Source organism: Carcharhinus amblyrhynchos, chromosome 11, assembly GCF_965287045.1.
Source record: "Carcharhinus amblyrhynchos chromosome 11, sCarAmb.v2.hapA, whole genome shotgun sequence".
NCBI classification, from domain to species: Eukaryota; Metazoa; Chordata; class Chondrichthyes; order Carcharhiniformes; family Carcharhinidae; genus Carcharhinus; species Carcharhinus amblyrhynchos.
In genome coordinates, this window is record NC_137334.1 from 13,597,704 (window position 1) to 13,611,410 (window position 13,707).

General features: G+C 53.9%; 1 protein-coding gene across 2 annotated transcripts in view; it reads right to left on the minus strand.

The window, feature by feature from the left end:
* LOC145349921 (neuropilin-2-like) overlaps positions 1-13,707 on the minus strand; it is a 127,588-nt gene that overhangs the window by 66,400 nt on the left and 47,481 nt on the right. For both annotated transcript variants that reach the window (XM_080198591.1, XM_080198592.1), the window contains exon 7: positions 3,493-3,648. In XM_080198591.1, coding sequence (XP_080054717.1) covers positions 3,493-3,648 — 156 coding nt within the window. The remainder of the gene's footprint in view (positions 1-3,492; positions 3,649-13,707) is intronic.

Here is a 13,707-nt window from a genome sequence, read left to right on the forward strand (position 1 = left end):
CAGTAGGTGGAGCCAATTTATGCAGGAAGCTGGCTGCTGAGCCCCAGGGGTGTCATTGGGCGGAAGCCCTGATCTCCCAGTGTACACAGTGTATACAATTGTTCTTCTGTCACTGTCCTCCCCCCCACCAACGATCGCACCCCTGGGTATCCTGGGTGGAATTTTTCCGTTCTGTCCACCACAGGAATCGTAGCGGTCGGGGGTGGGGGGGGGGGGGTCAGACCATGCAAAGGTCTGTTGATCTCAGGCGAGATTTCCGGTCTTGGGCCAAGCGCAGCTGGAAAATCCCACCCCGCCCCCAACTGTCACTCCTATCCCTATGCCAATCGGCTGGCGTGACAGGCTGATAAGACCACCCCCCCCCCCCCCCCCCCCCCCCACCGTACAGAAATGGAAGGCTTCCGTTCTCATCACACGCAATTGGCGCTGGCTGCTTTGTTCCTGCAAAGTCCCGCTTGTCACAACATTGTGACGCTGTCTCTCTGGCTGACAGCCTCATGTCAACAACCACGCAGGTTTTCCCTGGGCGATGCGTAGAAAGCAAAACAACTAAAAAAACAGGGATGGAAGCAACCACCCAGCTGTGCCACCACGGCTCCGACACAGAGCCTGGGGCAGACGCCCTTGCCACCACTCCCTCTAACCCCCCCCCCCCCCCCCAACGCCCCCTCCCGCCGCGAACCCCCGCAAAACCCCAGTCCGACCTCTCCGAATTTCCTCAGCTGCCCGGACACTGAGTTGATCCGTGGGCCTCCCAGATAATAACGGAGGTGGGGGGAGGGGGGGTGTAAATGAGTGAGTGGCATATTGACAGGATTAATTCAGAGCGAGTGCTAAATTTCACATTCCTCAAACTATTTACTGAGCTGTATTTGCGCAAGAAAATCCACTTTGTCTAGACAAAAGATCAGAAGCGCCGGCTTCTAATTCCTTCTCTCGCCACTGAGTCTCGATGCTCCTTATAATAATCCAGGCTCGCTCAGACCCAAGGGGATGTCTTGTCATCAGCATTTTACTCTGAAAAATTATAATAAACTTCTCACCTCCCTCTATCTATTTATTTTTGTAAAATTATTTTTCATTCCATGATGAATTTTTATTGTAGCAATCATGTTATTGTCCCTAAGCATAATGAAACAGTACAGATAGGTGGCAAGTGATATTCACACTACACAAGTGCCAATCCAACAAGACAGAATCTAACCATCTCCCTCTTGACATTGAATGCATTACCATCGCTGAATCCCCCCACATCCTGGGGGTTACCATTGACCAGAAACCGAACTGGACCCAGCCAACTTTCAAGCGGTTGTGGGACAGGAACGTGGAGCACACCAGAATGATAGGGAATGGGATAGCTTGATCTTGGGTTTGGACATAGCTCGGCACAACATTGAGGGCCAAAGGGCCTGTACTGTGCTGTACTGTTCTATGTTTCTATGTCTATATATGGCTACCAGACCAGCTCAGAAGCTCAGGATCCTACAGTGAGGAGCTCACCTCCTGACTCCCCATAGCATGTCTACAATCTAAAGTTTATGAAGTTTATTTATTAGTGTCACAAGTTGGCTTACATTAACACTGCAATGAAGTTACTGTGAAAATCCCCTAGTTGACACACTCTGGCACCTGTTCTGGTACATTGAGGGAGGATTTAGCATGGCCAATGCACCTAACCATGATGTCCTTCAGACTGTGGGAGGAAACTGGAGTACCCAGAGGAAACCCACGCAGACATGGGGAGAATGTGCAGACTCCGCACAGACAGTGACCCAAGCCAGGAATAGAATCCAGTCCCTGCCGCTGTGAGGTAACAGTGCCACCCTGTGATGGAATATTCTTCCCTTGTATGGATGGGTGCGGCTCCGATGATACTCAACACCATCCAGGACAAATGAATGAATGAAGTTCAACACCATCCAGGACAAAGCAGCCCTGTTTGATTGGCACCCTAAACATTCACTCCCTCCACCACTGCTGCAGAGTGGCAGTCCTGTGTACCATCTACAAGATGCACTGCAGCAGCTCACCAAGACTCCTTCAACAGCACCTCCCAAATCCGTGACCTCTACCACCTAGAAGAACGAGAGCAGCTGCTACCTTGTCATCCTGACTTGGAAATGTACGGCTGTTCCTTCACTGGGTCAAAATCCTGGAATTCCCTCCCTCGCAGCACTGTGGGTGTACCTACTCCAGATAGACTGCAGCGATTCAAGAAGGCAGCTTACCAACAAGGGCAATTAGTGGTGGGCAATTAGAATGGACAATTAGGATGGACTTGCATCCCATTAAAGAATTTTAATGAAAGGCTGGGTTAATGTCACAGTCTGTAATGTGGCGCTGGCACTGGATTGCTGAGTGACAGTGTGAAGGAGCTGGATTTACTTTAGCAGAGATACACCAGCCAACAGGCTACTGGAGGGAGCGGGGAGGTGACTGAGTGATAATGTAGGACTAAAATCAGCAAAAATACAGTCAGGGCACTTGGTGAGGTGTTACTGTGATGGAGCTGGACTAATATCAATGGAGATACTGTCAGGAACACAGGACATGGGGCTGAGGGATTATTGAACTGACATGCTAACATCAGTAATGATATAATCAATAACTCAGGATGCTGGTGGGAGAGTTTACTGTGTGGCAGTATCGGAGATGTGCAGGACAATAGTGAATCATTATAAATTAATGTCCCCCTTGATAAAAATACAGATCCCTGTTTAGTGTTCACAGCTGAGAGCACGGAATACTTACTGCTAGGATAAAATACTGCGGATGCTGCAATCTGAAACAAAAACAAAAAAATGCTGGAAAATCTCAGCAGGTCTGACAGCGACTGTGGGGAGAGAATAGATGTGGAGACGCCGGCGTTGGACTGGGGTAAACACAGTAAGAAGTCTGACAACACCAGGTTAAAGCCCAACAGGTTTATTTGATGGTAAACCCACAAGCTTTCAGGGATTGCCCCTTTGTCAGGTGAGAGGATGAAGGGGCAAACCCTGAAAGCTAGTGGGTTTACTATCAAATAAACCTGTTGGACTTTAACCTGGTGTTGTCAGACTTCTTACTGGGAGAGAATAGGGTCAATGTTTCGAGTCTGGATGACCCTTTGTCAGAGCTGAGAGAAAAGGGAGTCAGCAGAGATTTGTACTGTGAGGGGAAGGAGAGGTGGTGGAATATTTATTGCTAACCAGATAAATCCGGCTTCCTAACTGATCGACGATGGAACATTGGATCCATGGCAGATACCTGGGGAGAAACCTTGGAGCCTGGTTTTAGTGAAAACGGGGTAAATGTTCCATCCCCTTTCCTTCGAGTGCCGTTATTCGGTCACAAAAAATGCCCAAGGGCAGAGCAGCCAGAGGAAATAAGGGGTGACCATTTAGCCCCTCAAGCCCGTTCCACTATTCAATGGCGACCATGAGTGAGCTGCACCTCGAGTCCGTTTACCCGCCGAGGTTCAGATCTGCTGAACGGAGATGTGTCTGCCATTACCTTGTGGTTCTTGCCTTGTCGATAGGTCATCCAATCCTCTCCGTTGGAGCTCACCTCCAGCTTGTAACTGCGAACAAAGTAAGTCTTGGACGTATCGACCGAGATGGCCCCCTGCGTGGCGATGCCAGTTAGGATCTTCAGTATCCCTAGGTCCACCTGGAACAGGAAGTGGAGATAAGCCATTAAACAAAAGAAAGACCACGCCAAGTCAAATTAATTTTGCCCTAGAAAGGCCTTTTAAGTTTTTTATTAGTAGGCTTACATTAACACAGCAATGAAGTTACTGTGAAAATTCCCTAGTCACCACACTCCTGCGCCTGTTCGGGTAGACTGAGGGAGAATTTAGCACGGCCAACGTGCCTAACCAGCACATCTTTCGGACTGTGGGAGGAAACCGGAGCACCCGGAGGAAACCCACGTAGGCAGTACATGCAAACTCCACACAGAGAGTGACCCGAGGCTGGAATTGAACCAGGTCCCTGGCGCTGTGAGACAGCAGCGCTAACCACTGTGCCACAGTGCTGCAGAAGGCCCCGGGCTCTCTTGGCCTCCATGTTTAGAGTCACAGGCATGCGTTTTCCAATTTGTTTCTAACTGCGCGTGCGCGGTTCAGAGCGCCGATCGTTCTGGCAGCACTAAGCCCCCGCCCCACAGTGCGATTCAGACCCGCAATTTTTTTTTTCAGGCTAAGTGCGTATGGGGGAGCCTGAAAGCAGATTTCCAAGTCGGATCTGAATTGTGCCCAGATTCAGCACTCAGAATGAAAATGGTAAAATCAGGCCCACAGAGTCATGTGGTGTAGAAAAGGCCCTTTGGCCCATCGGGCCTGCACTAACAGTAAATACCACCAAAGTCACACGAGTCCCATTTTCCTGCACTTATCCCATATCCTTGAATGTTTTGATATTTCAAGTGCTCATTCAAATATTTATTTAAAGGTTGTAAGGTTTCCAGCCTCCACCACCTTCCCAGGCCGTGCATTCCAGATTCCCACAACCCTCTGTGTAAATTTTTTTCTCTCAAATCCCCTCTGAATCTCCTCTCCCTCACCCTAAAACTATGCCCCCTCATGACTGACCCCCTCAACCACAAGGAACAGCTGCTGCCTACTCTCCCTGTCCACACTCCTCATAATCTTACACACCTCAATCATGTCCCCCCTCTGCTCTAAAAGAAATCAATCTAGGCCCAGACAGTCTCTCGAGACATTCAGAAACCGTGAGGTTAGCAAGGCCAGTTCTCAATGTTATACAGAACAAAGCAGTGAATGCCCCAGTGGAACTGAGGTAAATCAGAGCCAAGTTAGGCTTAAATTTAAAAGGTGGATGGTTAAATTGGTGAGGGGGAGATGGTTAAATTGGTGAGAGGGTGTTAAATTGATGAGGGGATGGTTACATTGGTGAGGGGATGGTTAAATTAGTGAGGAGGTTGTTAAATATGGTGAGGAAGTGGTTAAATTGGTGAGGGGGCAGTGGTTAAATTGGTGAGGAAGTGTGTGGTTAAACTGGTGAGGAAGTAGGTGGTTTAATGGGTGGGGAGGCTGTTTAAATTGGTGAGCAGGATGGTTAAATTGATGAGGGTGTGATGGTTAAACTGGTGAGGGAGTGGGTGGTTAAATTGATGAGGGTGTGATGGTTAAACTGGTGAGGAAGTGGGTGGTTAAATTGGTGAGGGGGTTATGGTTAAATTGGTGAGGGAGTGGGTGGTTAAATTGGTGAGGGTGTGATGGTTAAACTGGTGAGGGAGTGGGTGGTTAAATTGGTGAGGGGGAGATGGTTAAACTGGTGAGGGAGTGGGTGGTTAAATTGATGAGGGTGTGATGGTTAAACTGGTGAGGAAGTGGGTGGTTAAATTGGTGAGGGGGTTATAGTTAAATTGGTGAGGGAGTGGGTGGTTAAATTGGTGAGGGTGTGATGGTTAAACTGGTGAGGGAGTGGGTGGTTAAATTGGTGAGGGGGAGATGGTTAAACTGGTGAGGGATAGACAGTTAAATTGGTGAGGGAATGGTTAAATTGGTGAGGGGGAGATGGTTAAATTGGTAAGGGGGAGATGGTTAAATTGGTGAGGGAATGGTTAAATTGGTGAGGGGAGATGGTTAAATTGGTGAGGGGAGATGGTTAAATTGGTGAGGGGGAGATGGTTAAATTGGTGAGGGGAGATGGTTAAATTGGTGAGGGGAGATGGTGAAATTGGTGAGGGAGATGGTTAAATTGGTGAGGGGAGATGGTTAAATTGGTGAGGGGGAGATGGTTAAATTGGTGAGGGGAGATGGTTAAATTGGTGAGGGGAGATGGTTAAATTGGTGAGGGGGAGATGGTGAAATTGGTGAGGGGAGATGGTTAAATTGGTGAGGGGAGATGGTTAAATTGGTGAGGGGAGATGGTTAAATTGGTGAGGGGGAGATGGTGAAATTGGTGAGGGGGAGATGGTTAAATTGGTGAGGGGAGATGGTTAAATTGGTGAGGGGAGATGGTTAAATTGGTGAGGGGAGATGGTTAAATTGGTGAGGGGAGATGTTAAATTGGTGAGGGGGAGATGGTTAAATTGGTGAGGGGGAGATGGTTAAATTGGTGAAGGGGAGATGGTTAAATTGGTGAAGGGGAGATGGTTAAATTGGTGAGGGGGAGATGGTTAAATTGGTGAGGGGGAGATGGTTTAAATTGGTGAGGGGGAGATGGTTAAATGGTAATTGAGGGGGAGATGGTTAAATTGATGAGGGGAGATGGTTAAATTGGTGAAGGGGAGATGGTTAAATTGGTGAGGGGGAGATGGTTAAATTGGTGAGGGGGAGATGGTTAAATTGATGAGGGGAGATGGTTAAATTGGTGAAGGGGAGATGGTTAAATTGGTGAGGGGGAGATGGTTAAATTGGTGAGGGGGAGATGGTTAAATTGGTGAGGGGGAGATGGTTAAATTGGTGAGGGGAGATGGTTTAAATTGATGAGGGGAGATGGTTAAATTGGTGAAGGGTTGGATGATTAAGGACCAAGCTCACCTTTTGACCTCTCAACCTTCCTTGCAAAAATAGGCCAACACTTGGTGACATAGTTGGGTGGTCCCACACTGGCATTCAGTAGCCTTCTTCCCATCTTTCCCAGTTGTGTATCATGAATAAAACTAAAGTCTTTGGAGAAAGTTGTTTTGAAATCATCAATTCTTCTCATGCCTCCCACCCTCATGCGCCCCCCCCCCACCCCCAAACTCCATGCCCCCCGCCACCCCCCCCCCCCCCCCCCCCCCCCCCCCCATCGCCATCTTTTTCTTGTAGCAGGAAGCGGGAATCTGGGATTACTGAGCGGTGACAACACTCAGAGGGGAGAGGCAGGGCAGAGGGGGGCTGGATGCGTCCGGCCTACGTGGGAGCCAAGCCTGCGGCAGCCCAAGGTGATTGGAATGACAGGGGAATCAATGGCAGAGTGGGCTCAGCTAAACAATTCACTCAGGTTAAAAGCTGTCATCAATCCACTGCCAGTTGGAGCAGAACCCCCTGTCTGGCAGTCCTGAGCACCATCGGCTAATGAAAGCGGATCAATGTTAATTCAGGTGCACTCTGATAGATAAAACGTTCCGCAGTCCCAGAGAAATTCCTTTCAGCCTGACAGAAGTTCTGCAAGACTCACCGCGAATGTTCATTAACCCTCAGTGGCTGAAGCGCAGATTCATTCGAAGCGAAGCTGGATAAACACACACACAGGGGAGAAAGGATGGGGTCAAGGGGAGGTGGGAGGAGGCTCGTCTGGAACCAGCACTGAGCAGAGGGGCAGAATGGCCTATATCAGTGCTGAAGGAGGTTGGGGGGGGGCCAGGGGTGGCGGCGGCACGGTGGCACTGCGGTTAGCACGGCTGCCTCACAGAGCCAGGGACCCGGGTTCGATTCCCGGCCTCGGGTCACTGTCTGTGTGGAGTCTGCACGCTCTCCCCGTGTCTGCGTGGGTTTCCTCTGGGCGCTCCGGTTTCCTCCCACAATCCAAAAGACGTGCTGGTTAGGTGCATCGGCCATGCAAAGTGTACCCGAACAGGCGCCGGAGTGTGGCGACTGGGGGGATTTTCACAGTAACTTCATTGCAGTGTTAATGTAAGCCTACTTGTGACAGTAATAAGCAAGCACAAAGTAAAAGTGCGTGTAACTGTACGATCGAGTGAAACAGACAACTTGATTGTTGCTTGCGAGCGCAAAGAAACAAATTGTGATGCAGGTTTGATGGGCCGAATGGCCTCTTTCTGCATTGTAAGTATTCTGTGATGACCCTTTGTTTATCTTTATTTTCCTGTCCATGATGACAATGGCACCAACAGTTACTCTACGCTGCCTTCCAAAATACTGACGGCAACACTCAGTAACAAATGGCAGGGCCTTTAATCGCTGCTGATGGTTCCCTAACACCCAACGCTCAAGGTCAGAACTCTTGGTCACGGGTCAGGCAAGCACAGTCTGCCCCTGTACCCGAACCCTACAGTCTGCCCCTGTACCCGAACCCTACAGTCTGCCCCTGTACCCAAACCCTACAGTCTGCCCCTGTACCCGAATCCTACAGTCTGCCCCTGTACCCAAACCCTACAGTCTGCCCCTGTACCCGAACCCTACAGTCTGCCCCTGTACCCGAACCCTACAGTCTGCCCCTGTACCCGAACCCTACAGTCTGCCCCTGTACCCGAACCCTACAGTCTGCCCCTGTACCCGAACCCTACAGTCTGCCCCTGTACCCGAACCCTACAGTCTGCCCCTGTATCCGAACCCTACAGTCTGCCCCTGTCCCGAACCCTACAGTCTGCCCCTGCACCCGAACCCTACAGTCTGCCCCTGTACCCGAACCCTACAGTCTGCCCCTGTATCCCGAACCCTACAGTCTGCCCCTGTACCCGAACCCTACAGTCTGCCCCTGTACCCGAACCCTACAGTCTGCCCCTGTACCCGAACCCTACAGTCTGCCCCTGTACCCGAACCCTACAGTCTGCCCCTGTACCCGAACCCTACAGTCTGCCCCTGTACCCGAACCCTACAGTCTGCCCCTGTACCCGAACCCTACAGTCTGCCCCTGTACCCGAACCCTACAGTCTGCCCCTGTATCCGAACCCTACAGTCTGCCCCTGTACCCGAACCCTACAGTCTGCCCCTGTACCCGAACCTACAGTCTGCCCCTGTACCCGAACCCTACAGTCTGCCCCTGTACCCGAACCCTACAGTCTGCCCCTGTACCCGAACCCTACAGTCTGCCCCTGTACCCGAACCCTACAGTCTGCCCCTGTACCCGAACCCTACAGTCTGCCCCTGTACCCGAACCCTACAGTCTGCCCCTGTACCCGAACCCTACAGTCTGCCCCTGTACCCGAACCCTACAGTCTGCCCCTGTACCCGAACCCTACAGTCTGCCCCTGTACCCGAACCCTACAGTCTGCCCCTGTACCCGAACCCTACAGTCTGCCCCTGTACCCGAACCCTACAGTCTGCCCCTGTACCCGAACCCTACAGTCTGCCCCTGTACCCGAACCCTACAGTCTGCCCCTGTACCCGAACCCTACAGGCTGCCCCTGTACCCGAACCCTACAGTCTGCCCCTGTACCCGAACCTACAGTCTGCCCCTGTACCGAACCCTACAGTCTGCCCCTGTACCCGAACCCTACAGTCTGCCCCTGTATCCGAACCCTACAGTCTGCCCCTGTACCCGAACCCTACAGTCTGCCCCTGTATCCGAACCCTACAGTCTGCCCCTGTACCCGAACCCTACAGTCTGCCCCTGTACCCGAACCCTACAGTCTGCCCCTGTACCCGAACCCTACAGTCTGCCCCTGTACCCGAACCCTACAGTCTGCCCCTGTATCCGAACCCTACAGTCTGCCCCTGTACCCGAACCCTACAGTCTGCCCCTGTATCCGAACCCTACAGTCTGCCCCTGTACCCGAACCCTACAGTCTGCCCCTGTATCCGAACCCTACAGTCTGCCCCTGTACCCGAACCCTACAGTCTGCCCCTGTATCCGAACCCTACAGTCTGCCCCTGTACCCGAACCCTACAGTCTGCCCCTGTATCCGAACCCTACAGTCTGCCCCTGTACCCGAACCCTACAGTCTGCCCCTGTATCCAAACCGTACAGTCTGCCCCTGTACCCGAACCCTACAGTCTGCCCCTGTATCCGAACCCTACAGTCTGCCCCTGTATCCGAACCCTACAGTCTGCCCCTGTACCCGAACCCTACAGTCTGCCCCTGTATCCGAACCTACAGTCTGCCCCTGTATCCGAACCCTACAGTCTGCCCCTGTACCCGAACCCTACAGTCTGCCCCTGTACCCGAACCCTACAGTCTGCCCCTGTACCCGAACCCTACAGTCTGCCCCTGTACCCGAACCCTACAGTCTGCCCCTGTACCCGAAGCCTACAGTCTGCCCCTGTACCCGAACCCTACAGTCTGCCCCTGTACCCGAACCCTACAGTCTGCCCCTGTACCCGAACCCTACAGTCTGCCCCTGTACCCGAAGCCTACAGTCTGCCCCTGTACCCGAACCCTACAGTCTGCCCCTGTACCCGAACCCTACAGTCTGCCCCTGTACCCGAACCCTACAGTCTGCCCCTGTATCCGAACCCTACAGTCTGCCCCTGTATCCGAACCCTACAGTCTGCCCCTGTACCCAAACCCTACAGTCTGCCCCTGTACCTGAACCCTACAGTCTGCCCCTGTATCCGAACCCTACAGTCTGCCCCTGTCCCGAACCCTACAGTCTGCCCCTGTATCCGAACCCTACAGTCTGCCCCTGTACCCGAACCCTACAGTCTGCCCCTGTACCCGAACCCTACAGTCTGCCCCTGTACCCGAACCCTACAGTCTGCCCCTGTACCCGAACCCTACAGTCTGCCCCTGTACCCGAACCCTACAGTCTGCCCCTGTATCCGAACCCTACAGTCTGCCCCTGTACCCGAACCCTACAGTCTGCCCCTGTATCCAAACCGTACAGTCTGCCCCTGTACCCGAACCCTACAGTCTGCCCCTGTATCCGAACCCTACAGTCTGCCCCTGTACCCGAACCCTACAGTCTGCCCCTGTACCCGAACCCTACAGTCTGCCCCTGTATCCGAACCCTACAGGCTGCCCCTGTACCCGAACCCTACAGTCTGCCCCTGTACCCGAACCCTACAGTCTGCCCCTGTACCCGAACCCTACAGTCTGCCCCTGTACCCGACCCTACAGTCTGCCCCTGTACCCGAACCCTACAGTCTGCCCTGTACCCGAACCCTACAGTCTGCCCCTGTATCCGAACCCGTATCCGAACCCTACAGTCTGCCCCTGTACCCGAACCCTACAGTCTGCCCCTGTACCTGAACCCTACAGTCTGCCCCTGTACCCGAACCCTACAGTCTGCCCCTGTATCCGAACCCTACAGTCTGCCCCTGTATCTGAACCCTACAGTCTGCCCCTGTATCCAAACCCTACAGTCTGCCCCTGTACCCGAACCCTACAGTCTGCCCCTGTACCCGAACCCTACAGTCTGCCCCTGTACCCGAACCCTACAGTCTGCCCCTGTATCCAAACCCTACAGTCTGCCCTGTACCCGAACCCTACAGTCTGCCCCTGTACCCGAACCCTACAGTCTGCCCCTGTACCCGAACCCTACAGTCTGCCCCTGTACCCGAACCCTACAGTCTGCCCCTGTACCCGAACCCTACAGTCTGCCCCTGTACCCGAACCCTACAGTCTGCCCCTGTACCCGAACCCTACAGTCTGCCCCTGTACCCAAACCCTACAGGCTGCCCCTGTATCCAAACCCTACAGTCTGCCCCTGTATCCGAACCCTACAGTCTGCCCCTGTACCCGAACCCTACAGTCTGCCCCTGTACCCGAACCCTACAGTCTGCCCCTGTACCCGAACCCTACAGTCTGCCCCTGTATCCGAACCCTACAGTCTGCCCCTGTACCCGAACCCTACAGTCTGCCCCTGTACCCGAACCCTACAGTCTGCCCCTGTACCCGAACCCTACAGTCTGCCCTGTACCCGAACCCTACAGTCTGCCCCTGTACCCGAACCCTACAGTCTGCCCCTGTATCCGAACCCTACAGTCTGCCCCTGTATCCGAACCCTACAGTCTGCCCCTGTACCCGAACCCTACAGTCTGCCCCTGTACCCGAACCCTACAGTCTGCCCCTGTACCCGAACCCTACAGTCTGCCCCTGTACCCGAACCCTACAGTCTGCCCCTGTATCCGAACCCTACAGTCTGCCCCTGTATCCGAACCCTACAGTCTGCCCCTGTACCCGAACCCTACAGTCTGCCCCTGTACCCGAACCCTACAGTCTGCCCCTGTATCCGAACCCTACAGTCTGCCCCTGTACCCGAACCCTACAGTCTGCCCCTGTACCCGAACCCTACAGTCTGCCCCTGTACCCGAACCCTACAGTCTGCCCCTGTACCCGAACCCTACAGTCTGCCCCTGTACCCGAACCCTACAGTCTGCCCCTGTATCCGAACCCTACAGTCTGCCCCTGTATCCGAACCCTACAGTCTGCCCCTGTACCCGAACCCTACAGTCTGCCCCTGTACCCGAACCCTACAGTCTGCCCCTGTACCCGAACCCTACAGTCTGCCCCTGTACCCGAACCCTACAGTCTGCCCCTGTATCCGAACCCTACAGTCTGCCCCTGTACCCGAACCCTACAGTCTGCCCCTGTACCCGAACCCTACAGTCTGCCCCTGTACCCGAACCCTACAGTCTGCCCCTGTACCCGAACCCTACAGTCTGCCCCTGTACCCGAACCCTACAGTCTGCCCCTGTATCCGAACCCTACAGTCTGCCCCTGTACCCGAACCCTACAGTCTGCCCCTGTATCTGAACCCTACAGTCTGCCCCTGTATCCAAACCCTACAGTCTGCCCCTGTACCCGAACCCTACAGTCTGCCCCTGTATCCCAAACCCTACAGTCTGCCCCTGTACCCGAACCCTACAGTCTGCCCCTGTATCCGAACCCTACAGTCTGCCCCTGTACCCGAACCCTACAGTCTGCCCCTGTACCCGAACCCTACAGTCTGCCCCTGTATCCGAACCCTACAGTCTGCCCCTGTACCCGAACCCTACAGTCTGCCCCTGTACCCGAACCCTACAGTCTGCCCCTGTATCCGAACCCTACAGTCTGCCCCTGTATCCGAACCCTACAGTCTGCCCCTGTATCCGAACCCTACAGTCTGCCCCTGTATCCGAACCCTACAGTCTGCCCCTGTATCCGAACCCTACAGTCTGCCCCTGTACCCGAACCCTACAGTCTGCCCCTGTACCCGAACCCTACAGTCTGCCCCTGTATCCGAACCCTACAGTCTGCCCCTGTATCCGAACCCTACAGTCTGCCCCTGTACCCGAACCCTACAGTCTGCCCCTGTACCCGAACCCTACAGTCTGCCCCTGTACCCGAACCCTACAGTCTGCCCCTGTACCCGAACCCTACAGTCTGCCCCTGTACCCGAACCCTACAGTCTGCCCCTGTACCCGAACCCTACAGTCTGCCCCTGTACCCGAACCCTACAGTCTGCCCCTGTACCCGAACCCTACAGTCTGCCCCTGTACCCGAACCCTACAGTCTGCCCTGTACCCGAACCCTACAGTCTGCCCCTGTACCCGAACCCTACAGTCTGCCCCTGTACCCGAACCCTACAGTCTGCCCCTGTATCCGAACCCTACAGTCTGCCCCTGTATCCGAACCCTACAGTCTGCCCCTGTACCCGAACCCTACAGTCCGCCCCTGTACCCGAACCCTACAGTCTGCCCCTGTACCCGAACCCTACAGTCTGCCCCTGTACCCGAACCCTACAGTCTGCCCCTGTACCCGAACCCTACAGTCTGCCCCTGTATCCGAACCCTACAGTCTGCCCCTGTACCCGAACCCTACAGTCTGCCCCTGTACCCGAACCCTACAGTCTGCCCCTGTACCCGAACCCTACAGTCTGCCCCTGTACCCGAACCCTACAGTCTGCCCCTGTACCTGAACCCTACAGTCTGCCCCTGTATCCGAACCCTACAGTCTGCCCCTGTACCTGAACCCTACAGTCTGCCCCTGTATCCGAACCCTACAGTCTGCCCCTGTATCCGAACCCTACAGTCTGCCCCGTACCCGAACCCTACAGTCTGCCCCTGTACCCGAACCCTACAGTCTGCCCCTGTATCCAAACCTGACAGGCTGCCCCTGTACCCGAACCCTACAGTCTGCCCCTGTACCCGAACCCTACAGTCTGCCCCTG